At 40.1% G+C, this 27,991-nt stretch overlaps 3 protein-coding genes across 9 annotated transcripts; 2 read left to right on the forward strand and 1 right to left on the reverse strand.

The window, feature by feature from the left end:
• Positions 1 to 127: 127 nt before the first annotated feature.
• LOC307018123 (terminal nucleotidyltransferase 5C-like) lies at positions 128 to 27,942 on the reverse strand. Of its 6 annotated transcripts, none has more exons than XM_079648227.1 (2): positions 27,784 to 27,942; positions 128 to 3,942 (listed from the first exon to the last, which is right to left on the reverse strand). In XM_079648227.1, exon 2 carries the CDS (start codon positions 3,934 to 3,936, stop codon positions 1,720 to 1,722), a length of 2,217 nt encoding a protein of 738 aa, XP_079504353.1. In that variant the 5' UTR covers positions 3,937 to 3,942; positions 27,784 to 27,942; the 3' UTR covers positions 128 to 1,719. The 6 variants fall into 6 exon arrangements, with proteins under 6 accessions (XP_079504353.1, XP_079504352.1, XP_079504354.1 ...); XM_079648226.1 differs by having other exon boundaries at positions 128 to 3,957; XM_079648228.1 differs by lacking the exon at positions 27,784 to 27,942 and adding an exon at positions 7,952 to 8,415.
• LOC307018125 (charged multivesicular body protein 1b) lies at positions 8,573 to 11,896 on the forward strand. The gene is made up of 8 exons (XM_079648232.1): positions 8,573 to 8,770; positions 9,429 to 9,526; positions 9,623 to 9,769; positions 9,892 to 9,960; positions 10,071 to 10,178; positions 10,266 to 10,309; positions 10,506 to 10,578; positions 11,209 to 11,896. Exons 1-8 carry the CDS (start codon positions 8,755 to 8,757, stop codon positions 11,251 to 11,253), a joined length of 600 nt encoding a protein of 199 aa, XP_079504358.1. The 5' UTR covers positions 8,573 to 8,754; the 3' UTR covers positions 11,254 to 11,896.
• Positions 13,069 to 17,771, forward strand: rraga (Ras-related GTP binding A). Of its 2 annotated transcripts, none has more exons than XM_079648231.1 (10): positions 13,069 to 13,361; positions 13,764 to 13,869; positions 14,474 to 14,573; positions 14,669 to 14,735; positions 14,834 to 15,056; positions 15,600 to 15,695; positions 15,781 to 15,903; positions 15,989 to 16,080; positions 17,018 to 17,133; positions 17,218 to 17,771. In XM_079648231.1, exons 2-10 carry the CDS (start codon positions 13,843 to 13,845, stop codon positions 17,319 to 17,321), a joined length of 948 nt encoding a protein of 315 aa, XP_079504357.1. In that variant the 5' UTR covers positions 13,069 to 13,361; positions 13,764 to 13,842; the 3' UTR covers positions 17,322 to 17,771. The 2 variants fall into 2 exon arrangements, with proteins under 2 accessions (XP_079504357.1, XP_079504356.1); XM_079648230.1 differs by having other exon boundaries at positions 13,071 to 13,447.
• Positions 27,943 to 27,991: the final 49 nt, after the last annotated feature.

Here is a 27,991-nt window from a genome sequence, read left to right on the forward strand (position 1 = left end):
ATGAATACATTCTTATTACAGTGCTTTATTAACATCTTAGTTATCGCATGTGCATAAACAGATTAGTAACTGTTTTTAAACTGTGACAATGTAACTCAGACCACCAATAGAAGACTTTAGACAAACGTATTTTTCTTGGTATTTATTACCACAAAAACAACAATCTGAGCAGTAACATATAACAGGAATACTTTAACTTCTCTACATGTCAAACTGTCGTAACGATACACCCAAAATCTCCAGATAGATACATTACTTCAAAGCTACAATATACGGCACACAGTGTTTTAGACGTTTTCAATATTTAATCGGGGATTCACGAGCTTGTCAGAAACACATTCATTACTCAACAGCTTTTGTTTTGTTGTGCATTTACATTGTGCTTCAGTCTCAGCTTGAGTGTGAACAGCACACATTTCCTTACCTGTGCTTACATGTTCTTTTCTTTGTATTGTGAAAAAATACTGAGTATATATACTGTATGCATACACAATGAACAAACACAGTGCAATAACTGCTGGCTGCATCGACTGCTTGAAAAATTCAAATGTGCCGTAACATCAGCAAGCAAAACCCTGGCAAAACATTCACTTACATCAATAAGAAAAATAAACAGTCACCAAGTAATGCACACAAAACATATATTCAGCCTGTTGATGAGGGAAAACAGAATTTGACATGCTCTCTGGATTTTAAGTAGAAAGGAAACTTGAATAGATTTGATAAACTGCATGGTCAATTAATTTTAACAATGCAAAAGCACTAACAAACACCCCACAGTAACATGTCCCTGATTGGGAGTTTGGTTTTAATATTTAAAGTGGCTGTTGAAAATAATTAGGCTTTTCTCTGCAATGAATTTGCATAAATAAGCTTTTAATCTTCAAAGAAAGGTAAAGACCCCCAATATTATTATCTTATCATTACGAGAGATGGAGACCAAACACAAATTGTTTTCTGTCCAATTAAAAGCCTAATCTGTTTGTTTAGCTTCTCTTAATCCACCCAATCATTTCCATACAGTCATAATGGAACCAAGCCTTCAATCTCCTGTTTCCACCCTTGAAATTAGGTGTTAACATTCACAGATATATAACTTACAATATCATAAAGATATCACAGCATTTTATTTCTAAGGTATTCCCTAGGTAAATGATGCTCTTTTACTCTACAGTGAATACACAGGTACAATCTGAAATTCACTCCACAGATACTGATGAGTCACAAAACCAGCTATAAAGGTGTTTTCAACCCTTAGGTTAAGGATTTATCATTATTCAAACTTTAACTCATCGATATTTTTGTTGCCAACGCGTATGATGTTCTTATATGTTGAAAATGTGTATCTTTAAGCCATAGAGATTTATCACATTACAACATTCACCTCAACAAGGGACGGTGAGCATAGAGCCAAAGCTGAGCTGAAACAGCAATGAACAAAGACCCTCCACTTCAATAAATCCTCTCCACGAGCTCCCTGAAATTGGGCTCTTTCTTTCCTCTTTAAAAGTGTCCATCTTGAAAGGGTGCCATGCTTCGCCTCCATACCCCTTTCAGTTCTGACCTTTTATTTCATAATCGGGAGGGGTTTCAAAGCATCAAACACGAGCACTGTGCCCGTGGTTGCCTGTTGTCGATAAAATTTTCATTTGTGCCTATGCTTGCAGAGCACCATGCTGAAAGCAGCCTCAATGCCTCTCTGTGGGCATCTCACTGTAGCTACACCAGGCCGGTCTGCACGTGCACTTGTAGCGGGTAGGGGTGGTAGACGAGGGGGGGCTGGGCCTGGGTGATGAAGTAGCTGCTGTAAATGGGCTCGGCCATGTACGGAGCCGGCTGGTAGAAGCAGGTGACGTTGGCAGTGTTGGGAATGGCGTTCTGTTCGCCCAGAACCCTGAGAGCCAGGACTGTGATCATGTTGAGGGTCTGCCTCCTCTCGTGTCCCATCAAACACACTGTGCTCTGGTCTATGACGCGCCGCAGGGTCATCAGGTAGTCGTACTTGCTCGTCTCCTCGTTGCCAATAAAATGGCATTGCAGGTAGGCCTCGATCTTTCGCTGCTGGTCGCTCACGTCGGGAAAGTCAATGAAGAAGCGGGAGCACATGTATCGCTCCAAGGACTTGATCTCAGTCTCGCTGGCTGGACGGAAGTTCCTAACCAGCAAGTCGCTGTATTTCAGTAGGCCCCCTCCTCGGATCTCCTCTGGTTTATGGGTGGCGATGAGGCGGAGGCGGAGGTGGTCCATCGCCTGGTCAAAGTCTCCATACATGCACTCCGCTTCGACAGTGATAGTAGGCTCCCCGGCTGCACCAACCCATGAACCCGCCCCGCACCGGTTCTGTACAGCTTCTGGGGTTTGATCATTGATCTGAGGCTGTCCATATGTGTGGCTTTGAGTCTCTAAATCAGGAGGCTTCCTCGAGTGTTTTGGCTTTACAGTTTGTTCCACAGTTTCATTGGAGCCAGTCCCATCCTGAAGTGTACTTACTGGACCGCATGTGGGAGCTGAAAGGGTTTGTAAAGCCTCTGACTTTGGGGTCAGAACATTTGAGCCATGAACTTGAGCGCTGTCCAGTAAAGAAGGCTTTCGCTGAAGAGGTTTGGGTATCTCCATGGGGGGAAACAGCGGAGTTGTAAGATCTGACAAATCAGTCAGTAAAGACCAATTCTCTGGCTTACTGATCAACTTCCTCGACATTTTCCTTTGTAATTTTGGAGAAGGGCAATAGTCGGGTACAATATTTTGTGATGTGCTGCAAGTTTTCTTAGCAGGAGGAGGAAAGGAAAATTCAAGAAGTGAATCTTGTGGGGAGTCGACTTTGAACTGAGTAGTTTCCACGCAATGGACTTCCTGCAGAGCTGACTTTTCTGCAGTTGGAGGAACTTGTGACGCAGACAGCTCTTCATAACTCTGCAGATTTAAACATGCATGTGTCATCAGCGGATCCCTGGCAACCGGTAATAACGTTTCAGCAGCTAAAAGTAAAGGATAATCACTGTGAAACTGACCTTTCTCTTCTCCTTTTTCTTCACATATCTCAAACACAATTTCTTCTGCTGAATGAACGTCTTTGACCCCATCCACGTCTCCCTGCGGTAAGCTAGCGCTCGTGGAATCCAGCACCTCCTGCTGCTTTTCAACCACACGCTCAACCTTTGCACCTGGAAGCTCTTCTTCAATCACAGGAACGGTCTTATCCTGAGATTGGTTTTCTCCATTGGAGTCTTTTTCAACATCAGGTTCAACTTCTCGAGGAACACTTGATTGCTCTTGCTTTTTCTTTTCATCCTCATTGTGTCTTTTAGACAAATTCCCAGCATTCAATGCCAACTTCCCTACTTGTTTCCTTTCTGTCTCCCAGTAAGACTCCAGCATGCGGTCTAATATGATCTGGAAGGAGTCCACGCTGAACTCGAACTGTCTTCTAAGGGAGCTGACGAAGCGGAGCCCTACAGTTTTAGATCTATTGTTCGAAAGCGAGATTAGGCTCCATCTGTCATGTTCGTTGAAAACTTTCACCATCTTTTGCACGTAGGCCTCCTTCATCGTCAGGCATGTGATCTTCCGTCTGTTAACGCCACAGGGGAGGAGGTCTCGTAGGGTGCCCAGCACTACCTCCTTTATCACCTGAAGGTCCCCCTCCCTAGGCAGCTCCACTCCAAAAATGATGTCTAAATCTCGGTAGCCGAGGCAGTTATCCCTCACCAGGACGTAGCTGGCCGTCGCGCCGTTGAGCCTTATATCTCTCACCTGGATGTCTCTTTCCACCAGCCGATCCTTAACCACACGGATGATGTCTTTCGCTCTCACCTGCAGTGTGGGGAAGTTTCCTCGTCCATGGATGGGGATAACCTCAGTCAAGACTTTATCCAGAGCTTGCATTTGCTCAAGGGTCAAGTTATGGAACCTCTTCTCTGTTGGAAACTCCATCATCCTCACCTGTGAAATAGAGGTCTGACATATGTATCACATTATAAGGAATGAGTGCCAATGAAAGATCGAGGCAGTACAACAGAGTAGACATCATATTATTTGAAATACTTTTTTTTCTTAGAATAACTAAATCTAATGGACTTTTGTCTTCTGTACAATATGCCCATCTCAAAGGAAAATGTGCACATAAAATGTATTTGTTTGGACATGTTTATCATCTTAACACCCCGTCTACATCCTTTTCCTTTATCATTTGTTTTCATTTATTTGTAAGCCTGAAAGTCTGGACTTCACTAATCTAACATTTGGTCTTTTGTTTTCCTCTGCTCCTAAGAATTTAAATGCACAATTGCAGTCAAACTAATAAGTTAACTGTACTGAGGCCTTTTGTTAGACATGATTTTACCATACTTTTTCTCTGATAGCAGTTTGTGCAAAATGCAATGTGACATTGTTTATCAGCCAGGTATGAATTATAGTCAATGTTCCAATTTATCAACAAAGGTAACAACATACTTAAAGCTGGGTTAAGCAGTATTTTATTGCATTATTTGGCAAAGATTAGATATTTTGAATTGGCTTTTATATTTCAGATTATATATCATAATATTTCAACTTGTTATATTTCAAGTTTTCTGAGAGAAAATAGCGCATGGCTGCAGGATGAGATCTGTATTTTTTAATTCTGGAATGTTTTTTTTTCATTATCCATAAAACTGGTACCACTTGAACTTCAATATTCTAAAAGGCTATAATGGAATTTTTGCATGATGACGACAAATAAATACTGCCTACCCCGCCTTTAATATGTCTCATGAAGACTGGGTTATGCTACCACCAGATGGCAAAAGCATTATAACAAATGGCAAAGTCATCTGAATGGCACAGTAATCGCTTGATCATGCTTTTAGTGATGCACTGAATCTTTTCAATTCCCCATGTTGTACTTCTCTGCTCACAAGGTCGTAACAAGCAACAGGTTGCAAAAGTAAAAGTAAAATAAACAGGTTCTCTCATTTATTTCCTATTCCTAATAGACTTTAAAATGGTTGTCATAATAACAGATATTTGCTTCAAGCTATTTAGTGCAGAAAACACACTTGTAAGATGTGAAGTTTAAATAACGACCCCATGCAGTAGGAGTTTTAGTTATTTTCTGATATTGATCAAATACATTCAAGTTTATGAACGTCATCAGCTGTTTGTCACGCGATTTGATGGTCACAGTAGATTCAGTGTGACTCACCTGTGTGTTATTCACTAGCTTGCAGCTGCAGGAAAATCTGGTTGATGGATCTATAATCGGCAGACAGGGTGGACTTGTGTGTGTTTTTATTGTCTGTATAAACATGTTCATCTGAGGTAGGAGTCCTGCTGAATCTAAACTTGATATACCAAACAAGCCATATACAGCTGTGCTACACTAGACATATTGATTCTAATAAAAAGTGATGTGCTTATCCCTGCTGTTTTTAAAGTGACAACATTGTTGTTCTTCTCTGGTCCCCTCCCCAATCTGATCAATGATGACATGTATAGCCGCATGTCATCATTTCAGCGCTGGTTGTCTTGATGGTGCCCAGCAAACAATGTGGGCTTCGTAAATAATTGGACAGCCTTCTGGGGAAAACCTGGTCTGATTAAGAGAGACGGCATTCATCCTACTTTGGAAGGTGCAAATCTCATTTCGGCAAACATTTCAGGGCATTGTGGACTTAATCCATGACAAACTGGAGTTGAGACCAGGAGGCGGAGTCGCAGTCTTACATGCTTCTCTGCGCTCTCTCCTAGGCAGTCATCCATAAGAATCCTGAACCCAATAAAATACCCAATATTCTTCAGTACTTCTTCCCTCTCTCTGTCTTTACCTGTGTACTCTCATGTTCCGATTAACCCAGCTTCCCCAAATTTCTTTCTTTTTGGTGTCTATATACGCCGGGATCCGGAGTCATGGATGATCCTGCGGTCCTGTGTCATGGATCGCGAGTCCTGGATCTTGAGTCGGGGCTGTGGTCCTGGATCATAAGTCCTGGATGGATATCCTCGTGGATTCATCTTCCTATTATACACACATGCATTTCCAAACATTTGGACTACCTATGTTACAAATGTATTATCTTTTCAATTTACACACGGCATCTATTGCACGTCTGTCCGTCCTGGGAGAGGGATCCCTCCTCTGTTGCTCTCCCTGAGGTTTCTCCCATTTTCCCCTTTAAACTGTGGGTTTTCTCCGGAAGTTTTTACTTGTACGATGTGAGGGTCTAAGGACAGAAGGTGTCGTATTGTCATACTGATATTCTGTACAAACTGTGAAGTCCACTGAGAAAAATGTAACATTTGTGATATTGGGCTATATAAATAAACATTGATTGATTGATTGATTGATTGATTGATTGATTGATTGATTGATTGATTGTATTTGTTAAAGAGAAAAGGGTCTTAATAATTGTACGCTGACTCACTGATGAGGCAAATGTTTTAGTGTATTGCTATTAGGCTATAAACGACCTTCACACTCTAACGTTTTTATGACAACATAGGGATCATTTAAGGATCCACAGGGTGTTTTGAAAGATAAAAGATCTCATCCTGTCTATATTGCGTTCAATCAAATAAAAATGAACGTGATATTTAAAGCTTTTAATCATGTACTTTCAGATTTGTTTTGTGCATTTTATTTAAAGGTGAAGGAAATTAAGTGTGGACATTTCTTCTTATTTATTTTTTTAATTGCGTCAATTACATATTTGCCATTTATTGGTTTATTCCGTTATTGCTACACTCTAGCAAATCCAATTCTGGTCAAATATATATGACCTTTATTGTTTGGGAAAAGGTAGGTGAATCCTGCTATTTTAGAAAGCTTGACAGAAAACTTGAAAATGCACTTTGAGGTCATCTGATCTATGTTGCTCTTATGACACCTAGGATTTTATTTTACTCACTTATATTGTGTTAAGATTATTAAATTACAGATATGAATTATGCATTTCAAAAAGCTTGTTAGATATCACTACTTGAATTGGTATGTGCCAATTGTAATGTATTGTATATGATTAAAAATGATAATTGACCATATACTCAACTTAAATAAACTCTAATGTTATTTTTTTATAATTATAGTATTTTTCTTACATTATTTGAATTTGTGTACTTCTTATTTATTGTTTTTAATCATGATAATGATATGCTATTAGATAAATGAAATTAATGTAATTTAATACCAACAAAAAAATCTGTTTATCTCAGTGAAAAATAGCTAACCCTGTTGAATATAATTTGTACAGTTTTCAAGCTGTCCTGGTCAAATCATCTGATGTACTTTAAACAGCACTGCTGACTGCAGAGTGTGTGACACTACAGCCTATGTTAGTATCACGAGTGTTAAGGTGTCAGACAGTAGTTCGGGGCACAAACAAGGCCCACAGCAGCATCTAGTGAATCTGGGGGGTTACATCAGCTCGGTCCTGCAGCAGCACTGCTGCTCCTATGCCACTTGGCTTCTTTTTAGATAAGAATATATGAGTCATACAGCTCTGAATGAAGCATCACTGCCTGGCTCTCCTGGGTTAGACTATTTCCCTGTGCGCAATAAAGAAACGACACAAAATGCACCACTTGACAAACAGGGAGGACATTCACTAAATATATAGAAGTCTGGAGGGTGGAATAAAGCATATTATATACTATATTATTTAGCTTAAATACATTGTCGTGATCTGGAGGTATAGGCCTTTACTTTGGTGGACATTTTAACAATATTTTGCACTGGCCGCTTTTGTTTTTTGGTGTTTAAACTCGAAATGTATCAATGACTATTTAGTTCAAAATGAGCCCTTCGTCACTATTTAGTGGTGCATTAATATTTGTTGCAATATGGACACAGGTCACAAGTTGGCATTCAGCTTAAGCAACTGCACAGGCTAATATTTAACAAAATAACAACAACGTTAACTGCGTTTCACCAGGATTAGACAACAATACAACAGCTGCATAACACTTAAAAACTCACCTGTTTCGTTGCCAAATTAAAATAGAAAGTAAAGCCAGAGTAGCAATAGAAGGAAAACACAGAGATATCCAACAGGTTTATCCGACCCTCTGAAAGGTTGCTGCTGAAGTTAACACGGACAGTTTCCTCTCAGCGCACCGCTGTTTCCATGGCAATCAGGCGTCACGAAATGTACGGTAAAGCACGACGCTCGGTCTCAAGTGACAGCCACTTAAGTTTCAAGCAAACGAGGTATCATACGGCCGCCTAAAAGCATATGAACTGTTTGCTTAACTTTTATTGGTGCAGCAACAACGAGGTGTCAAGCTGAACTACCGGCGTGCCACCGCACTGCTGAGCTGTTGCGGGGTGAACATCACATCAGACGGGGGTGAGTCATCCTCTCTCCGTGATCAACACCATACATGATCTAATCATCAATCAACCGCTTCACCACCCACTCCTCCGCCGGTACAAGGCAACAGCCAGGTACTTTTATCCGATTGTAAACAAAACCTTCAATAAAACCTGAATTAAAACACGGAGAATATGGTATTTTAATGTTAAAATGTAAGGTGTTTTTCTTTTTTCATTCACGTTTTGAGAGGAGGCGGGGACAGCTCTCCCGTGACGTCGTATGGAATACCATGACCACGTGACGCTGACGTCATTCATATTTTGGTAAGACATCAGGAAGTGCAAAAGAAGGCAAGACCGATAGCAGAAAGGCTTAAGTTTCAGTGCCTAGTTTTGCTTTGTTTAGCTTGTTTTTTTGGACACAGTCCTTAAGGTCTTATTGTTGGTTCGCTAAGAATCGAGTCAAGATGTCGAAATTGGAAAGTATCCTTTTAAAACAGCGATGAGGAGGGGACGTAAGACTGGTGTAACGTCAAAATAGAGAACGAACATAACAACATGACGGTGAGATATATGCGGGACAGACATCTGAAACATGGTTTGTCCTGTTAGATATCCGCCAAATACACAAAGGCTGCCATAGTGAATAACCTTACCATTTCCTAGTACGTTTCAGGCGTGGTAAGTAGGACACAACTGGATTGAAGGCCTCGGAAGCTCCATTGCTAACGGTTGGAAATACACAACCGACTATTGGTGGTTCACAATTTAGGTCAGGGTATTTTTAATACTCAAAATAATAAAACAGATAACTCTGTACGCGCCTATGTCTTATTGTTGTACCTGTTCTATCAGAAAGTATTGTTTTAACCGTCTCTTATTTAGCATTGAACATACATCAAATAAATAGCAAACTTAGTTACATAACCTGTACTTGAGAGAATAATTGTGCTAAATGCTTTAATGTTAAATGTCAGACACAATTCTAAATACTTTTTTTATGTTGAGGAAATAGAGTAGAGATATATATAGATAGATGAATAGGCCAGACTTGTTTGTCCAGACCTCCCACTGTGAGGCCTAGTTAAGGTTGTTTGTTGTGTTTGTTTGGGTTGTGTTCTTCTTTAACCTCCGATCACAGAACAGCTCTTCAATTTGAAGTTTGCTGCTAAACAACTCCAAAGCAGTTCAAAGAAATGTGACAAAGAGGAAAAAACAGAGAAGCTTAAGGTTAAGAAAGTAAGTTGAACTTCATCAAGATAGTACATTATGAAACCCTCCCAGCTGGTGTTGACTGTAGATATAACTGAACCGACCTATTCGTGTGTCGTCTAGGCTATCCAGAAGGGAAATATGGAAGTGGCGAGGATCCACGCAGAAAACGCCATCAGACAGAAGAACCAGTCTCTGAACTTCCTGAGGATGAGCGCGCGGGTAGATGCGGTGGCAGCGAGGGTCCAAACTGCAGTCACAATGAACCAGGTATATTGAATACTTGGTCACTAAATCTTGCTAAATGACCTAAAAGTCGGTTGAATTTTGGAATTTCCGACTTCAGAAAGCTTGTTTGTTGTCGTTTTAGTGAAAGTATTTTTTTTTCTCAGGTCACAAATTCTATGGCTGGAGTGGTGAAAAGCATGGATTCTGCTCTGAGATCTATGAATCTGGAAAAGGTAAGGTATATTACAGATAAAATAATTGTATCCACTTTAGCAAAAACAATTCAATTGTAATTATAGTTGGTAACAAATTCCTCTCGGTTAAAAAAAAAAATCTACTTCAGATTTCATCTCTCATGGACAAATTTGAGCACCAGTTTGAAACTTTGGATGTTCAGACCGCCCATATGGAAGACGCCATGAGTAGCACAACAACACTCACAACTCCACAGGTACATTTTAATGCCCTCCTCTTATATCATTTGTTCTTTGTGTGTAAAGACAAACTCATTCACTGCTAATCTAATGTGTGTTTTCAGAATCAAGTGGAGGGGTTGATGCATCAACTGGCTGATGAAGCAGGGTAAACTTTCATTCTGTGTCTCAACATTCTTTGTGAAATGATGTTAAATAACATAAATAGATGTATGATATGCATTCTTAGAGTACTGGAAGCTTAAATAGTGAAATATTGTCGTCTGTTGTATTCTGTATTATATGAGCATTGTGTTTGTTATTTGAAAATAAGATTTGAATGTTGGTTTATTCATCATGTTTAGATTGGACCTGAACATGGAGCTCCCTCAGGGACAGACAGGATCCGTGGGTTCCAGCGTGGCCTCTGCAGAACAGGTAAGCATGTGTTTTATAACATTTTATATCTGGGACGAATAAACTGAACTATACTTAAAAAAATTAAACTTAAGCCAGGCTGTTTGAATTTTTAACCAACTTTAAGCCACATTTGATTGATACATGGATAGAAAAACGAAAGAAAGATTTGAGTCATTGCACGTGTAGATCCTATGTTTTTTAGAGAAATAAGCATAGCAAAATTAAGCAGTAGATCTGCTCGCAGCCACTTCGGGGCGTCCATTGTCCGCCAAACGGCATTGAAGGAACAGTGTTTTTTGATGGTAAGCTTCTTTTAGTCATTTTAATCATCGGGTCAGCTTCTTTTGGAGGGGAGGATACCTCATCAAATGTTGTTGCTCTCATTAAAAACCTCCTTAACGATGAACCATGAAGCGATACACACTGGGACAAAGTGAGTGCAATGACAGTAGTGGTGATGAAGGCAACCATTTCCATTATGCCACGCTACTTCACGATGCCACCAAACTCCAGCGCCCAAATCTCTGCCAATGATACTTTCTATTTACTTTAAAAATGCAGTATTTGCAAAGACTTAAACAGAATGGGTTCTCCAAACTACGCTTTTCTTCCTCTCTAATGTCTGTCTTTGCTCTCTCTTGTTCAAAGGACGAACTTTCTCAAAGGCTCGCCAAACTCCGCGATCAAATGTGAAGAGCGACGATTCCAGAAAACTACCTGAATATTTCTCCCAAAAACCTTTTTACTTACATCGTTCATATTCTCCTTCTTCATCTCTTGTGTCTCTGTCGAGGAGCTACTGCATCATTTTTTCTTTCCTCACATAATGACTCTTGTTGACTGTGTTAATAATAACCTTTGGCCTCTGTAGACTCAGAGGTGCTAGATTTGGAAAATGTATACATTTCTTAAATATATTATTTTCCAAAAAGTAAGATCTAATGTGGCTTTATTGTTTAACATGTATACCCAAGAACGACTTACATTTTTCAAATATAGAGCGTGACAGTCGTTACCCTGTATTTATTGGCATATTTCATATACTTTTGGAGCATAAGCTGAAGGTTTGGGGTTATACAATTCAACTTGTTGTTAATAAGCGCATGATTGCGGAACCGTATAAGCATTTTTCTCTTCGTGTGAAAGACCTTCTTGCTTACTGGTGAACTGAATTCTTTAGATTTGTTGAAATTTAATTCTGAGGATTATATTTTAGAAGATATTGGATGAAAAACCTGTGTTGGTGAACTTCAGTATTTTCACTGATCATTTGGTAAGCGGTTAGAGTTTGGATATTATATACAGTTAGCAACAATAAAGTTTTATAGTACTTTTATCTTTTTGCCGTTTGAATACATTGATTTACCATTTCTATTCATTGCATTTACTTTACCAATATATCTATTGCGAAGGGTCAATATTGAAATCTAACTGCAAAACTATATGCTTTATATAATTGGCAAAAATTGTAGTGTGCTTTTCTGATGAAGTATTAGCTCGACAACTATCGCGGGGTGAAATGCAAACAAATGGTGTAGTTTCAACATTACGTACAGTAGGTGCCAATATTTGTAGACAAACGCATGCCTAATCTAACTAATGAATATTCTTAGTGTACATCCAATACTAATCATTAAAAATATATATTTTGAGATATTCAGTGCAAAAAAAGACATTGGTGCATAATATTAATATGTAATATAATCATATACAAGATGATAACAAGTCTCAGGTGTGAGAAAAGTGGCTCTCATGACTTATGCGTATATTTTTGGCCATCACCCCTCAACCAAAAGGAGACAAGTGGTCCAAATTAGCTGCTCTCTGTGTTTGCCCTCTGTCTGCTGTCGCCGTGTCCCTCTTGGTAATCAAAGTTCTCCTCAAGGAGAAGTCCTTCAAGCCATTTAAAACAAACTTCTGCTCCACTGCATGCAGATGAAGAAATGATCCTACACTGTGATTACAAATGAACTGTACAACTCAATTTCGCTGTAATCTTGAATCTATGTTCAGTAAGATACTGATATTATGTAATTTGCGTGTGTTGTAACTATGGCATCGAGTGCATGAATAAAAAAAATGAAATTAGTTAAGGAGAGGATAAACAAGATAAAATATATAATAAATACAACAAGGAACATAGCTATATAGGCAGTATACACCTTTCGCTTATACAGAAATATTCATGATGAATGAATACACCCCAAATGTGTAATAAACTCATGTTGTCTAGCAATGACCTTAAAAAATAACAAAAATATTCATAAAATATAATATTTAAGAAATTTATAAATTAATTGCAGACTTTTAAGGGGTTTAAGTGTATTGTATGTTTGTGCCTCAGATGTAGTGAGAACCGAGAACACTAGTGCGCATGTGCAGCAAGGCTGTATGCTTTAACCATGGACTGTTTATAATGATATACCAGTGTACAGTATTGCCCTCTAGTGGGCACTGTGAGGAACTGCAACACAACTCGTGTATAATTAGAGTTAATATCTGTCTATTTATTAGTATCGCTGTTTTAACGGCGTTGGTGTGGTTCTACAAATAATGAGTTTTTTTCACAGGTTTCTATCCGGGAAATCATCTGTCGATTGTTCACATGTTATTTAAATACAATACAGTATAAGGATAATTTACAATAATATCAATGTGGTTGAGTGTGTGTGCCCCTCCTTTTTGGAGAAAACTGATTTGGAAATGGACCAAAGACCTCTGGGCAGAAAGCGTATCATCATGTGACTCTGGCGTAAACAGGAAGCAGCTGATCTGCCTTCACTGCCTTCTTCTAGTACCAAGTAACGTATACAACTATACTCCTGATCTCAAATACTAAGTCATCTGCAATAGATTGTGTTTTAACTAAACGTTCTACCCTATCGTGGTAAGTAGACTTTACACTTACGTGCTTAACTTAGCTAGCTAGCTGTTTAGCTCGGGTAACCAAACTCCAATTGAACTGGACTGTGTGTCGTGCTAGCTAACTTAGCATTAGCTTAAGTGTTTTTCCGGAACAGAGAAAATAGTTTTAAGTCTGTTAACTGTTTATACATAATTGTGTGTGTATTAAGCTCATGACTGGGGACACGTGTTCATTATGTAAGCCTTTAAACGGGTCCTCTGTACTTTTATTGGTGTTCTGCTTCAGTAGAGCTGACATTAGGTGACAGCTAAGTGAAACATTTTTGTGTTTTCTGCAGCTACAGGAGATCTGCTGCAGTCTCTTAAGTCACCAGACTTAAAGCCCAGATAAATACTCTACTCTGCCTAGTGAGAGGGATGTCAAGCACAGCCATGAAGAAAAAGGTGAAGCAGGGGCTCATCGGTGACTTTGTTGTATCAAAAATAGTGGTGGAATACACAAGTGCAATATTGAGTAGTACTTGTTTACAATAGGTTATACTGATACTTGTTTACAGTAGTACAATGGTTGCCATAAAATAGCCCTAAAAGCTGTAGCAATAGCTAACATAATGGAAAATGCACATATTGCTATGTAATATTTGTAACCTTAGTAAACATTAAGTCAAAGTATATAATTTAGTTTAAATAATATATAGGTTTTTGGGTGTTCAAAATGTCATATACTGATAACATATGAGTCACAAATGAACAGTTAAAATAATATGATGCACTGACATCTATATGTGATACAGGTTATTGCCACAATTATAACATAATATAAAATGACACTGACTGGGGTAATTCTGCTGCAACATGAGTACTTTCACTTTTGCACAGAATACTTAACTTATTTTGACAAAGGTTTTTTTACATTGTGATACTACAAGTTCTACATTTATTAAAGTGACATGTCTGGATATTCTACCTCTGGTCATTCGCCTATAAGAGGATAGAAAAGGATTTCATTTCAGTGATCTGATCAAATCGGTTGCATTTGTGCTTTCAGGTGTTACTGATGGGGAAAAGTGGTTCCGGGAAGACGAGTATGAGATCCATCATATTTGCAAATTACATAGCTCGAGATACACGCCGCCTCGGAGCTACAAGTAAGTGTACTTTGAAGAAAGGCGACAGCTGAAATAAGTTAAATGTTTTTTTGATCGAATTTATTAAACAATTTTTTCTCCCTCTGTGAATATAGTTGACGTGGAGCACTCCCATGTACGGTTTCTTGGCAATCTGGTTTTGAACCTTTGGGACTGTGGAGGGTAAAGCACCTTTGTGAATTATTTGCCCTCTTTTAGACCAGTTTCAACTCTTTTTAAAGTGTTTTCCCTGATCTGAAACCCTCTGTGAATCCCAACAGACAGGACACATTCATGGAGAACTACTTCACCAGCCAGAGAGACAACATCTTCAGAAATGTAGAGGTGCTTATTTATGTTTTCGACGTGGAGAGCCGTGAGCTGGAGAAAGACATGCACTACTACCAGTCGTGTCTGGAAGCCATCCTGCAAAACTCCCCCGACGCTAAAGTGTTCTGCCTCGTCCACAAAATGGATCTGGTGCAGGAGGACCAGAGAGATCTGGTAAGTTTACTGATTTAGATGTATTATAATACTGGTCGTAAACATGTTTGTTGTCTCACACAGAAGCAAGTAAACATGACGGCGAGTGGTAGAACATGAAAGTAATTTTTACATGAAAATAAGGTGACGATAAACTATTTTATAATATATCTTTTTTTTACCCTATCCTTAATAATACAATAAAATCATTACTTTGACATTATCAGCCAGCCTCTTACAAAAAAGGGAATATACATATTCTACCTAAAAAGAAATATAAAAATGATCATGGTGTGATTATTTTGAAGATATTTACCAAACAAATTATTAACTCTGTAAAATACAATTTGTAGGCTGGGAAAGGTAAAATCATATGATGTTGAACTTATCCATATTAAGATTTCAATACATTTCAGTTTAGACCTAATAGACAATGTCTCTTTCTTTAAATGATTATAATCATGCTTTATAGGAATACTTAAAGAAAATAAAAATGTTGTTAATTCACAATAAATCTTATTGCTTCCATACCATTTATGATACTGACTATCTAGCTGTTTACAGATCTTTAAGGAGCGTGAAGAAGACCTGAAGAGGCTGTCCAGACCTCTGGCCTGCACGTGCTTCAGGACATCAATCTGGGACGAAACCCTGTATAAGGTTCCGACACTTGACCAGTTGTATGTTCACATGTCATGTAGTAAAGTTGACACTGTAAGAAAACTATTTTGAAATGTCTCCGCAGGCCTGGTCCAGCATTGTATACCAGCTCATCCCCAACGTCCAGCAGCTGGAGACAAACCTGAGAAACTTTGCGCAGATCATAGAAGCTGATGAAGTGCTTCTGTTTGAGAGAGCCACCTTCCTGGTGAGAGCAACTGTTCCTCTGGCACGACCCGGCAGAACATCTGGATGTAGTTATGAAACGTTATATTTTTATGTTTTAAATGCAGGTGATCTCCCACTACCAGTGCAAAGAGCAGCGCGATGTCCACCGGTTCGAGAAGATCAGTAACATTATCAAACAGTTCAAACTCAGCTGTAGGTAAGTTCACTCTGCGGGAACATCAACGTCACACCACACACCGCGTTCCTGTCAGAGGTGGGAAGTAGTGGAGTACAAATACTTTGTTACTGTACTTAAGTACATTTTTCAGGTATCAGAACCACTACTTATTTATGACGACTTTTTACTTTTACTTCTGCTATTTTTAACACAAATACCTGTACTTTCTATTTCTTACATTTCTAAAAGAGGCTTGTTACTTTAGTTTTAATCTACGTTTGGTGGCGTGATCATTATTATTTAGTCATTGCGTTCCTATTGATTTTAATAAGATCTGTGTATCCATCATTTCCTGGTCTTCTCTAAACAAGAGCGACCAATGAAAACGTTGTCATGTTGCCGTTGTTCAGCATGGAAACATTCATTAGCTAACAATTACATTATGTTCTATTAATATAAAGGGAGGTCAGTTACTCTTTCAAAAAGATGGTAGTTATGGGTACTTTTTACTTAAGTACATTTCGAAGCCCATATTTCTTTACTTTTACTTGAGTAAAGTTTAGTCAGTATTTTTAAACACCAGTATCTGTACTTCTATTTGAGTAAAGGATGTGTGTACTTTTGCCATCTCTGGGTCCTGTTTGAAAAATATCACTCGTCACCGGCTTCAATATCAGGATACGTGTATTTATTATCCTTGCAAGAATGGAAGTAGTCATCACATAAAGAGCATATGGTACAACTAGTTCCTTAACAGTGTCCTTCACATGCTTTATATACAAGAGAGGGTGTTCCAGAGTCACAAGATGGAGGAATACCGGTTCAAAGCAGTATACAATGTTTAGTTTAGATTAGCTAAGACCCACGTCAGAAATGAACATGCTTGTCATGTGTCTATCTCCATAGAGGCTGAATCATCATGTTAATCGCTGTTACATAGCTATCATATGCCTAAATCTCTTTTTTGTTTTTCTAGTAAACTTGCAGCCTGTTTCCAAAGCATGGAAGTGAGGAACTCCAACTTTGCGGCATTCATTGACGTCTTCACCTCCAACACATATGTCATGGTCATCATGTCCGACCCCTCCATTCGTAAGTAGTGACGATAAAGACCGAATGTGCAGTGGAGACACCCAATTAGCATGATATTAATCCATGTTTCCATTTTTTCCCCAGCATCTGCAGCCACTCTCATCAATATCCGTAATGCTAGGAAACATTTTGAGAAGTTGGAGCGGGTGGATGGACCCAAGCACAGCCTGCACATGCGGATGCGCTAACCGGTGTGTTTTGTCCCGGTGGATACTCTCAGCCAATCAGTCGTCAGAAAGACCGCAACGCGCCGTGTGCCGTCTTCTAGCGCCGAAACACACGAGCAGCCCTGCACTGTTTCCTCTATATCTTCACATTCAATCAACATGATTACTGGAGAAATCATGTTTTATTTTTTGGCCTAATTTCTTAAGTGATAAGTATTCTGTTGGATATAATTGCCCTAACCCAACGCATTAAAATAAAATGAATTTTTTTGTTTTTTTTTTAAAGGGGGGGAGGGGGCTACCTTTGCTGGCACACTTTGTCTTATCATGCAGTAGATTGATTCACTCATTCAGGTGAATCCCAGTGATCGGGAGATGTTATCTCCAAATGCTCATGTTTAATTTTGAAATGCAGTTTGTAAGCTGTTACACTTTGGAAGTACAAACAATATAGTTATATACTGAAACAAATCCTAAGTGCTGTGTTTGTCTGCTTTTACATTTTGATAAACATTTTCATCAATGGAATGCAATTCAACAATGGTACATGGGTGATGAGCAGATGTATGGTAGTTTACTTTACACAATCAGTTCATTTAACAATGTGACAAACAGCTGAGTTAAACTTGAATGGAGAATGAATTTTGATATCCTTTGTTGGCTTGATTAGAACATGCTTATGAATTAGAAAAAGGCACCACTTTCTTCCTACTTGTCCGGCGTTGTAAAACAAATTTGCATTGATTGAGAGTCATAGGGGGACATTATAAGGAAGCTATTGGAGAAATCCAGGAGTTACATAAATTATATCGTAAAAATCATAATGAACAGAAGGTGGAATCTAATCTAATAAAAGAGATGCTTCCTACCTTCCCAGTGTAGTTATACAATTGTGGATTGATCTGGAGTCACTTGGTAACATTACATGGAAGCTATTAAACAGAACAATAAATAAAGTTTTCATTACAATATTTATATAAAATTGAAAAAGCACTAAAGTCAGGTAAAATATTCCAATGGAAATAATAAAAATTCATGTTTGACTGCAGTTCTGATCATAAGAAGCTGATAGATTGACAAAATACATTTTCTTTAAGTTTCAGTTTGTCATAACCCTCTGGAGTCTAAGGGTATTTTCTCAATTTTTAGATGTTTTCTTAAATCACCTTTTAAATGTATTTGTTCTAACATGGCACCCCATGTGTTACATATCAAAATGTTCACGACAATCTCTGGTATAGCTATATATGCAAATTACTCACCTTAGAGGACTGTTTGATGAGATAAGTAGCTCAAAAACTTAAAATTTGACATCCAATTTTCGGGAAATCTTCAAAACTTGTGAAAACACAAATTTACTCATGTGATCGAATTGTTTTGGTGTTTTAGATTTGGTTACCAAAGTCTTAGGATCACAAAAGCAGTGAAATATTTGAATTACACTGTATATAAATGTGTTATTCATGTCTAAAATGAAAAAAGATTAAATTCGAATTTTGAGTAAAATAGGTGTTTATCACTCTACTTTCACCACAGCAGGGACTGAGATACATTAGGATTGAATAATGACTTCATATTACATACCAAGGTTCATGTGATGTGTACAAATACAAATTGATCATTCCAACTTTTTTTTTCAACCAACAATTTATTATAAATATGTTTTTTTCAACCAACTATTTATATAAGTATAAGAAACTGGAAAATGTCACTATTTACAATATTGAACATCAGAACTTTCAACCAACTATCAAGGGCACCGGAATCCCGTTTCAATAATTCCCCTCTACTCTAAAGTCGCATCTAAAACGCAATCTGATCTAGCTGTGTATAATTTATTATGTTTGATTGTTATATTCAATCTCATTAGCTAGAGGCATTTTTGAAGCTTGTAAAGGGAAGATGACAGCTCGCCTCTCACTCGCCACGCTGCTGTTCCTCAGCGCCGCTCCCCCTCCCTCCCGCTGAAATTATGAATTATGAACGGCCCGTCCACACTATAGCTTCAAAAAAAGCTTGGCGCTGGGCGTGTCTGAAGCTTGGGGATTTTATTCGAGCACCGCGACCAACACCCAATCACATGAATGTCCCGCCCCCAGCATACAAAGCAACTCCCCAAACAGGCGAAAACCTACCAGTTTCACCCACTGTCTCTACCACCTCCCTCCATGCCTGGTTCCTCCGGTTTGTATCCCAGTAAATAGTTCTGGTCGTAAAGAACCGGGTGATTTGCTACCGTAATTTCTCGTTTGGAATATGAGGAAATGAACTGCGATCTGGCTCTCCCAGCTTGCACGCGGTTTGATTGGCTAGCACTTGAACTGTCAGATTTGCATAAACGGGATTTGATTGGCTGACGCTGGCTACTCCGGCGTCTCCGGCTTCAGAAGTTGAACATTGTTCAACTTTTTGCAGCCTGAAACGCCAGGAAAGCTCCGCTCTGCTACCCACAATTCAGTTCGGCGAAAAGCGAGGCAACGTGACGTCACCCCATTCAAAGTGAATGGGCAGGCGCGTTGGAAACCGTTTTTGAAGCTGTCGAAGCTGTAGTGTGTAGTGTACGTTATGCTGGCCCGGGGGTGTTTAAATAGTGCTTCCGGGCCAGCGGTCCATTTATAATGTTGAGCCCTGGCAGGGTCCGTTACAGTTTGTTTTTATCTGATTTCAAATAAACAAAGTCTTGGCTTTCAGAATATTAAACTTGTTTTCGGCAAATTCAAAAATTCAAAAATATCTTCCCTCCGTACTATTTTGATAATTTGCTCCGCTAATAATCAATCAGATTGATCCAGAGAGGAGGAAACTTTAAGGCCTTTTTCTCAAAATGATGACTCTGTAACAGTCATTATATAATGTGACATATTTTGCTTAATATTTGGAGTACAAAAACAATCCTGATATCATTAGAAAGCTAGGAATCTCCTATTTCCAACAGTGTATACAACTCAAAATGTGTCTTCGGGTCAATGCGACTGATTTTGATGGAGCAGGTCACTTTGCATTAGGTAAAATAAAGCAGGCAGACATAACAGGAAACATATGTACATTTTAACCCAATCAAATAGGACATTGTCACACCATTCAAATGTATCCATGTAAATTACAACTAATGAAAAAGCTTAGATTTTTTTATTTGTCACGTTGTTTCGTTTATTTGTTACGTTGTTTTGTGTGTGTCGGCCGTTAACCTAGATACAAAGAATATATACACTTGCAAACATGTCAGAAGAACCAGCGCAGAAGAAAAAAAAATACTTTCAAACTAAACTGAAATTCAACAACTTGAATGTCACATCCCTGACATCCGCAACTCCGGAGCCTGGTCCTTTAAACCATAGAACCAGCGCAGCCAGATGAACCCCAAAGCAGCAGCTCTGCGGCCGCAGAGACTGTCAAAACCGCCGCCGCCGGCCTTGTTGAACCGAAACAGGCTGGTTCCGACTGCATGGACGTTTGTTATCGGGACATTGTGACGGGCAAATAAAAGCTTATTCGGACAAACAGAAAGGTACTTCAATGCAGAACGGTACAAAAACAGAGAGTGGTTAATTCTTTGCAAAACCACTAAACGAGCCTTCTGTGAAATATGCAGATTTGCTGCTGTCAAACGGCTTGTAACTTTCTCCAAATGTGGAGATGACAGCTTTGTAAATACCGAGTTAATAACTGGAACTTTTCATAGAGCTTACTTCAGTCAAACACCAGTCAACATTCAGCTTGTCAAACAAGAGCGTAGCAGGAAAAAATAAGAGATGGAATGAGCAACTGCGCTGTCATATGTGTGGGCTGGACTTGTATAGTTTAATTTACAGGAAAGGAGTGAACAGGGGGTCGAGTTGTCCATTCTTGTTCTGTTTTCTCTGACTATCTTCCTCCTGAACACCCTCTCAGACTTTCATTTGCTCGCGCTACTAAAGAGACACGTTACAATGGAAACCAAACAATGGTGTAGCTGTATTGAAGTCCGAGTGGAAACAGTAACATTTGGTGCGTTATGTTAGAATTAAACAAATCAGATTTAGTCAGAAATCGGGAGAAATGCGGGATAAATATGACCCCGGGAGGAAAACGGGAGTCTCCCGCGAAAATTGGGAGGGTTGGCAAGTAGGCCTATGTTACATACACATGCACTTTTTGGCCCCCCCCACTTCTGAAATGAATCCGACGCCGCTGCCAACTATTCATTATAAATATCAAGACAGTGTCAAGGTCTTTGTCTGTCTTTCAAGACAGTGGGTCTGGCTGCTGTGAAGATGGAGGTGATGGTGCATGGGCTGCTGTGTAGGTGGGGGGTACAAGTGCTATATGAGACCTCCACAAGACCTCCTTGATGGCTGGGTTGAAGGTGATGGCTGTGGTGGAGCCTTTGTGCTGAGGTGTATCTTGACCTGGTGGCAGCCGCAGATGGAGGCAGCTGTAGTGATGCTGGTCTGCTGGTCCTTGGTGGTGATGGCTCTGGTGAAGGCCCTTGAGCCACAGTAGATCTTGACCTGGGGCCCGGCACAGATGGATGTTCTGGCTGCTGGATAAACGCCTGTGGGCCACGAGGCCAGGGCTTGAGCTTAAGGACGTCCCGTCGTCGAAACAAATAGTGTCGGGGAGGATTAAAAAAAACACACACACACACACACACACACACACACACACACACACACACACACACACACACACACACACACACACACACACACACACACACACACACACACACACACACACACACACACACACACACACACACACACACACACACACACACACACACACACACACACACACACACACACACACACACACACACACACACACACACACACACACACACACACACACACACACACACACACACACACACACACAGCTGTGCTATGGCTGTGCCCGCGAATTCCTGGCCCACAAATTCGCGGGTCTAGCTATGTACTGAGTGTGTGCAGCGCCATATATCTATTATATGGCTCTGAGTGTGTGTATTTCGAGGGGTTGAGTGATGTACAATGACATCCCATGAAGGAATTCTGAAATGTTGTACTGTTACATCACAAAAACGCACAGCAGAACCAGACCCTGGAGCGCCAGCCTCTTTATTTACTTACTCCTCTTCATCCCCTATGGGTAATAAGGCTGAGATGAGAACCCTCCATCGTATTTAGTCCTTAGCAATATGCTGCGCCTCTCCCCATGTAGGGACGGGTACCGAGCCCCGGGCCGGAATTATTAAAGACAGTGGTAACGTTAAGCTCCAACGTTATCAGACTTTTTATCGGTACTGGAGACATTTAAAAAATATATGTCATATGTATTATTGCTACATAAACATTATATCGCAGTTTTAGTTTCGCCAACTCAGTTTCTAATATGCAATAAGATTACAACATGCGTCTATAGCCGCGTTCACACCGCGTACTTTGCAGTACTTAGTGCCGGCACTTAGTGCCCCGGCAATTATTACCCCAGGGCACTAAGTACCTGCTTTGGGTTTACTGGCAGGCTGCAAACAACTTCACGGCGTATACTGCCACCCAGAGTCCCCGGCCAGAAGTCCCCGGAGTTGGAGACTGGCTTCAGTAGAAGCTGCTGGGAGGCCCAGCAGCTTCTACTGAAGCCTTCCGAGTAAATCGCCAGAACGGCAGCACCTCCTCATCACTCCACCGCTCCCATGTTTTTTTTGTGTTGCCATAAGTTATTCTCTCTCCGTTGGTGCGCGGGGCTAATGCTAATAATGCTAATGCCACAAATACAATGAAGGCTTCACAAAACTTTTCAGAGTTTTACGGGGCGTAGTTTGCAATTCGCCCAGCCATTTAGAACTGGGGTACTTTTCCCCCCCAGGATAGTACCACCTCTCAGCAGGCACTAAAAATGGGGGTAAAAGTTCCCGGCATTAAGTACTCTTTTTGGTGTGAACGCAACATAAGGGGTACTAACGGAACTAAAGGGGAAAAGTACTCCGGTGTGAACGCGGCTTATGAAGTATTTTCGAGCTTTCCAATCCAGACGGGATCTCTCTCTCTCTGTGTGCGAGGGGGCGGGGCAGTTTGTAAAGGTCTCCTGACTGTGTTACAGACTGTCATCCTGGTTAGTGGTTACTCTGGGTTCTGTCTTCAGGACAGAGTGTTGGATTTTTTTGTTAATTGGATGGGACTTGATTGGATTCAATATTAGAGTAATTTTCTCGTTTGTGTGTTTGTTTAAATATATTTGGCCGTTGTTCATGTGATTGACTGATTTACTCAAATAAAAAGGTTGATGAATTATCATCTAATGATTTGTATGATGTTTTATTCATGTTAAAAGGTCACTTTGAATGATTTTAACTAATGATAAAAAAAAACTAATATTTTAAATTCGGGACGGTCCACATTAATTTCGGGACGTCTTAGATTGTATTTCGGGGCGGTTGCGGGAGGATGGTGAAAAAAGTTAGTCGAGAGCCCTGCAATAGGCCCAGGCAGCTGTGAAACATCTCTGTAAAACAAATTAAAATGTAGGACAATAATTACAACTAAAGTCATTGAAATAAAGTTCAAGTAAAATGTTGCTTTACTTTACATTCAGTATAAAATCACAGACACACATATACATAGGCTACATCTGATTACAAAGTCTCATCTGTACAGGACGGAAAAATAATAACAGGCACACATATAAATAAATCTATGACAAAGTCTCATCTGTACAGAGCAGTATGATAAAATAATCGATGGCAAAAACATGTTTATAGCCACTGTAAATGTCTCCGTTGTGGGACGAATAAATGATTAATTTAATCTTCTACACATTAGGCTTGGGCGATATCATTTTTTTCATACCGTCATACCTTGCTGACATCATACCGTGGTATACGGTATATGACGGTATGACTTGGGTCGACTTGAGTGAGGTGGCGTTCGAACGGCGGCAAATAGCTGTTTCGAACGGTATATTATATGTTCGGTGTAAAATGCAGCCCGAGCCGGTAGACGCTCGCAAAGTGCCGCGACGTGCGCGCAAGTGAAAAACAAGGGCTGCATACATGACACATTGTGCAAATGGCACATTTTGAGATCGGATACAGGACGCGTTTGTTGATGTCCGACGTTGTTTCCATTGTGAGCTAAGTTAACAATATATCATCATACATAAAGAATAAAAAAAAATATATTGGATATGCCATATCGTATATGGTAGGCTAATGCACAGTGTACATAATATAGGTCTTAAATCATCCCTGTTATAATAAATTTGTTTCATTTAAAAAGAATTCCCCGTTGTAATAAATTCGTCAAATTTTTCGATCGATAAAACACAGTTGCAACTTCTATATGTTTCAGATAACTTTATTTACACACATGCACACACATGTTCAAATGTTCTCAACGGAGAATGAAAATTACTTGCCTATTAATAAGGGCAAAATAGTACAAATGGCACTTTTGGCTCAACAAGCAAGATAGAAAAATAGGGCCCGCCTAATTATACAAATAAAAAGGCTGGATAACTTAAACTTAGGCCCTAATTAAAAATGAAATCCCGATAGCCTATAAATAGGGCGGTTTGTAGCCTAATATGAAATCAATAAATCAATGGCATAAATGTTCTCAACGGAGAATGAAAATAAGGGGAATAAACTAGGCTACAACTGGAAATAATTTAGGCTATAAGGACAGCTTAACTTGGCCCGTCGGCCGCCGCCTGATAAAAAGGCTAAATAACTTCAACAAAAAATGTAAGCCTACAAGCAGGCATATGGTTTGTAGCCGAATATGAAAAGGCAAATCAATTTCACATTTGGCGCATCTATCTCGCGGACCTCAATCTAGGTTCTTTGCTAAAAAGACAAGCATATTTACTTTGTCTTGCTTTATTTGTGTGCGTTATGGTGTCACCGTGTTCCCTGCGATGCTGAAAATACGCTCAGACGCTGCACTTGACACACATATTCAGAGGTATTTGCGGGCCACCATGGACAGCAACGGTAAGCGTGTCTCATTTACGTTCCACCACTGAAGCGGGTTTTCCCCCATATCGATTGCGTCCTCCTGTGTGTAGACAACCAGCTCTGCGTGTGCTCGCTCTACTACAGTGAGGACCGGTCTCGCTGCAACCGCTCTCCTTGCCAGCAGAGTGGCCAACGTTGCTTTCTTCTTCTTGGCCGGCTGCTCTTCTCCCGCATCTTGTTGCGCGCACGTGCTCTCTCCTTCCTCCACTCTGATTTGAACTTGACTCGTCTGCCTTCCCAGCACTATCATCTCCGTCTCAATCTCCCTTTTTGTCTCATCCACATTGCTGTAATATTCACGGTAGCGGGGGTCTACAAAAGTGCAGTTTCGCAGCAGTTTTTGCACAGAGTCATTGGCATATTTGGCCTCCAGCTTTGCCAACATCCCCGACTTCAGCTGAGCGGTTAACTCCACATCACTTTCCGATGGAGCCAGAATGTCCTCCTTTAGGAGTTGGAGAATGGGGAGGATGGATGAGCTGGTCACATACGCATCACCCGACAGCGCATCTGTGAATGTGCTCACTGGTTCTAGTCCCTCATTGACCGCTTTAAGGACATCAACGTCTTGCCATGTCAGGTGGATTGATGCCCGTCTGTCATCTGCCAGCACCTGTCGAATGGCTCGAGCTTGCTCAATGATCCGACTAATCATTTGTTGCTTCGAACCCCAGCGAGTAGGGCAGTCTTGCACATGGAAATATAGTATTAATAATGGCCTAAAATAATAATAATAATAGCCTAATAATATAGGCTAATAATAGAAGCATGCATAGTTACAGCAAGCAAGCATGTAAGCTATAAATTATAATTATTAATAACTAATCATTAAAGAAGGTGTATCCTGTAGTAATCCAAACTACTGTACTACGCAGTGACGTCATCACGTCACAGGCAGTAGCATAGGTTACGAGAAGGTTTGACAGTTGACAGTTGTGTTGTGTAATGTGACCTTGAACTACACTCAGTAAACGCTCTGATATAAAACCACCATCTCTTCATTATTGTGCACCACAAACATTACATATCCTTATTAACCTAACCTAAGCAAAGGACAGGATAGTCTATAATTTGGATAGAATAATGATTTGCCAAGCTTACCGTTATGAGACTATGCTCAGGTAGTCCCAACTCTTGCTGCTTTTTTTTTAGTTCCCTCTTTCGTGGCCACCTGTGGGAGAAGGCGGCTATGATGGTTCGGCATACTCCAAATGCCCTCTCAGTCTTATGCTTCTGGTCTGCCAGTGCATTTGTTATTGCCAGGTTAAGGTTGTGCCCAAAACAATTAAGCCACGGCCACTTAAGGTTTTTCGTTATTGCAGCTGCGATATTTGCTGCGTTGTCGGTGGTTATTGCCGACAGTTTATTGGCATCTAAACCCCAATCTGTGAGTGCATCGCGGAGGGCTTCACTGATGTTATCGGCTGTATGGTTTTCTGGGAAAAAGCTGGTTTGAAGACATTTTGTTCCCAGTTCCCAGTCAGATGTTATGAAGTGCACTGTCAAAGACATGTAGGGTACCATGTTTTGTGATGACCACATATCGGTTGTTAAAGCATAGTTGCCTGCCGCCCCCATCACAAGCGATTTAACTTCTTGCCGAACTTTATTGTACAGGTTGGGTATGGCTTTTTGAGAGAAATATTTTCTTCCGGGCAATTCATATTGAGGATCCAACGTTTTGACCATATCACGGAAAGCACTTTTCTCTACGGTATGAAAGGATACAATACAATATATCTGTTTTGTACTTTGTTGATTTAGCAAAAGCACCCGATATGGTTGGTTGACTCGTGGACTTGGCTGCGGTAAAGTTGCTCTTTGACGATGTCTTCATTTTCCCAGCAGTTATTGGGTGATGCACTTTGAGGTGTGAATGGAGGTTTGACGTGTTACTCTCTTTTGCTGCAACTTTCTTATGGCAAATAGTACACACAGCTTCGTCTGGGTTGACTGGCTCACCTTTTTCATTGGGAGTAAACCCAAAATACTCCCAAACAGGCGCAGAGGCATTTTTCTTTTTTACTAGTTCTCCGAGTTGGGGGCCGGCAAATGCTGCCGCCATCTTGCTCAGCTCAGCTCTGTGCTGAGCTCTGAGAGCGGGAAAGACGGACTGCCCTCCCCTGCCCTCTGCTGGCGCATGCTGTGCATTACAACCAATGTCGTCCCTGTCAAAACTCCGTGTCAGTGTAATAGAATGAAACGCTTCTGTGATTTGGCGCACAGTCTGTGACGTCACGGTATTGAAAATCATACCGACGGGATTTAGAAATATCCTGGTATACCGTAATACCGTCATACCGCCCAAGCCTACTACACATGTAATCTCACTTTTACACACCAAAATAACGTTAACACAGAGTAAACGTATGCTAATGGAGAGTCTATTTTGTCCCAAGAAAAAGTTCATGACTATCGATAAAAAATATATATAAACCTATTGTTCATTTTCGCGGTATTCCCCACACATTGCCAGTACACTATTACTGTAATATTTACACTTACCCATGTCCAAAGGGATCCTTGTTTTTGTCTTTGTATTCTTTTTCTTCAGAAGAGTGGAAGACTTCAGGTTTTGAGGCTCTATCTTCACTGCTGCTAGCGAAAAGAATCTCTAGCAAAGTCGGCAACTGTAAAGTTTGTTTTAGCCATTTTCTCTGTCTCTCTCCGATGGGAGACACGTGGTTTATGTTTTTTTTTTACTTGGTGGGTA

The sequence above is a fragment of the Notothenia rossii genome (genome assembly GCF_949606895.1).
Source record: "Notothenia rossii genome assembly, chromosome: 9".
Taxonomy (NCBI): domain Eukaryota; kingdom Metazoa; phylum Chordata; class Actinopteri; order Perciformes; family Nototheniidae; genus Notothenia; species Notothenia rossii.

Coding starts and splice junctions, on each gene's coding strand:
- LOC307018123 (XM_079648227.1), bottom strand. CDS start 3,936: ATGATGGAGTTTCCAACAGAGAAGAGGTTCCATAACTTGACCCTTGAG.
- rraga (XM_079648231.1), top strand. CDS start 13,843: ATGTCAAGCACAGCCATGAAGAAAAAG. Junction 13,870..14,473: donor GCACAGCCATGAAGAAAAAG/GTGAAGCAGGGG, acceptor TTGTGCTTTCAG/GTGTTACTGATGGGGAAAAG. Junction 14,736..14,833: donor AACCTTTGGGACTGTGGAGG/GTAAAGCACCTT, acceptor GAATCCCAACAG/ACAGGACACATTCATGGAGA.
- LOC307018125 (XM_079648232.1), top strand. Junction 10,179..10,265: donor CAACACTCACAACTCCACAG/GTACATTTTAAT, acceptor GTGTGTTTTCAG/AATCAAGTGGAGGGGTTGAT. Junction 10,310..10,505: donor CAACTGGCTGATGAAGCAGG/GTAAACTTTCAT, acceptor CATCATGTTTAG/ATTGGACCTGAACATGGAGC.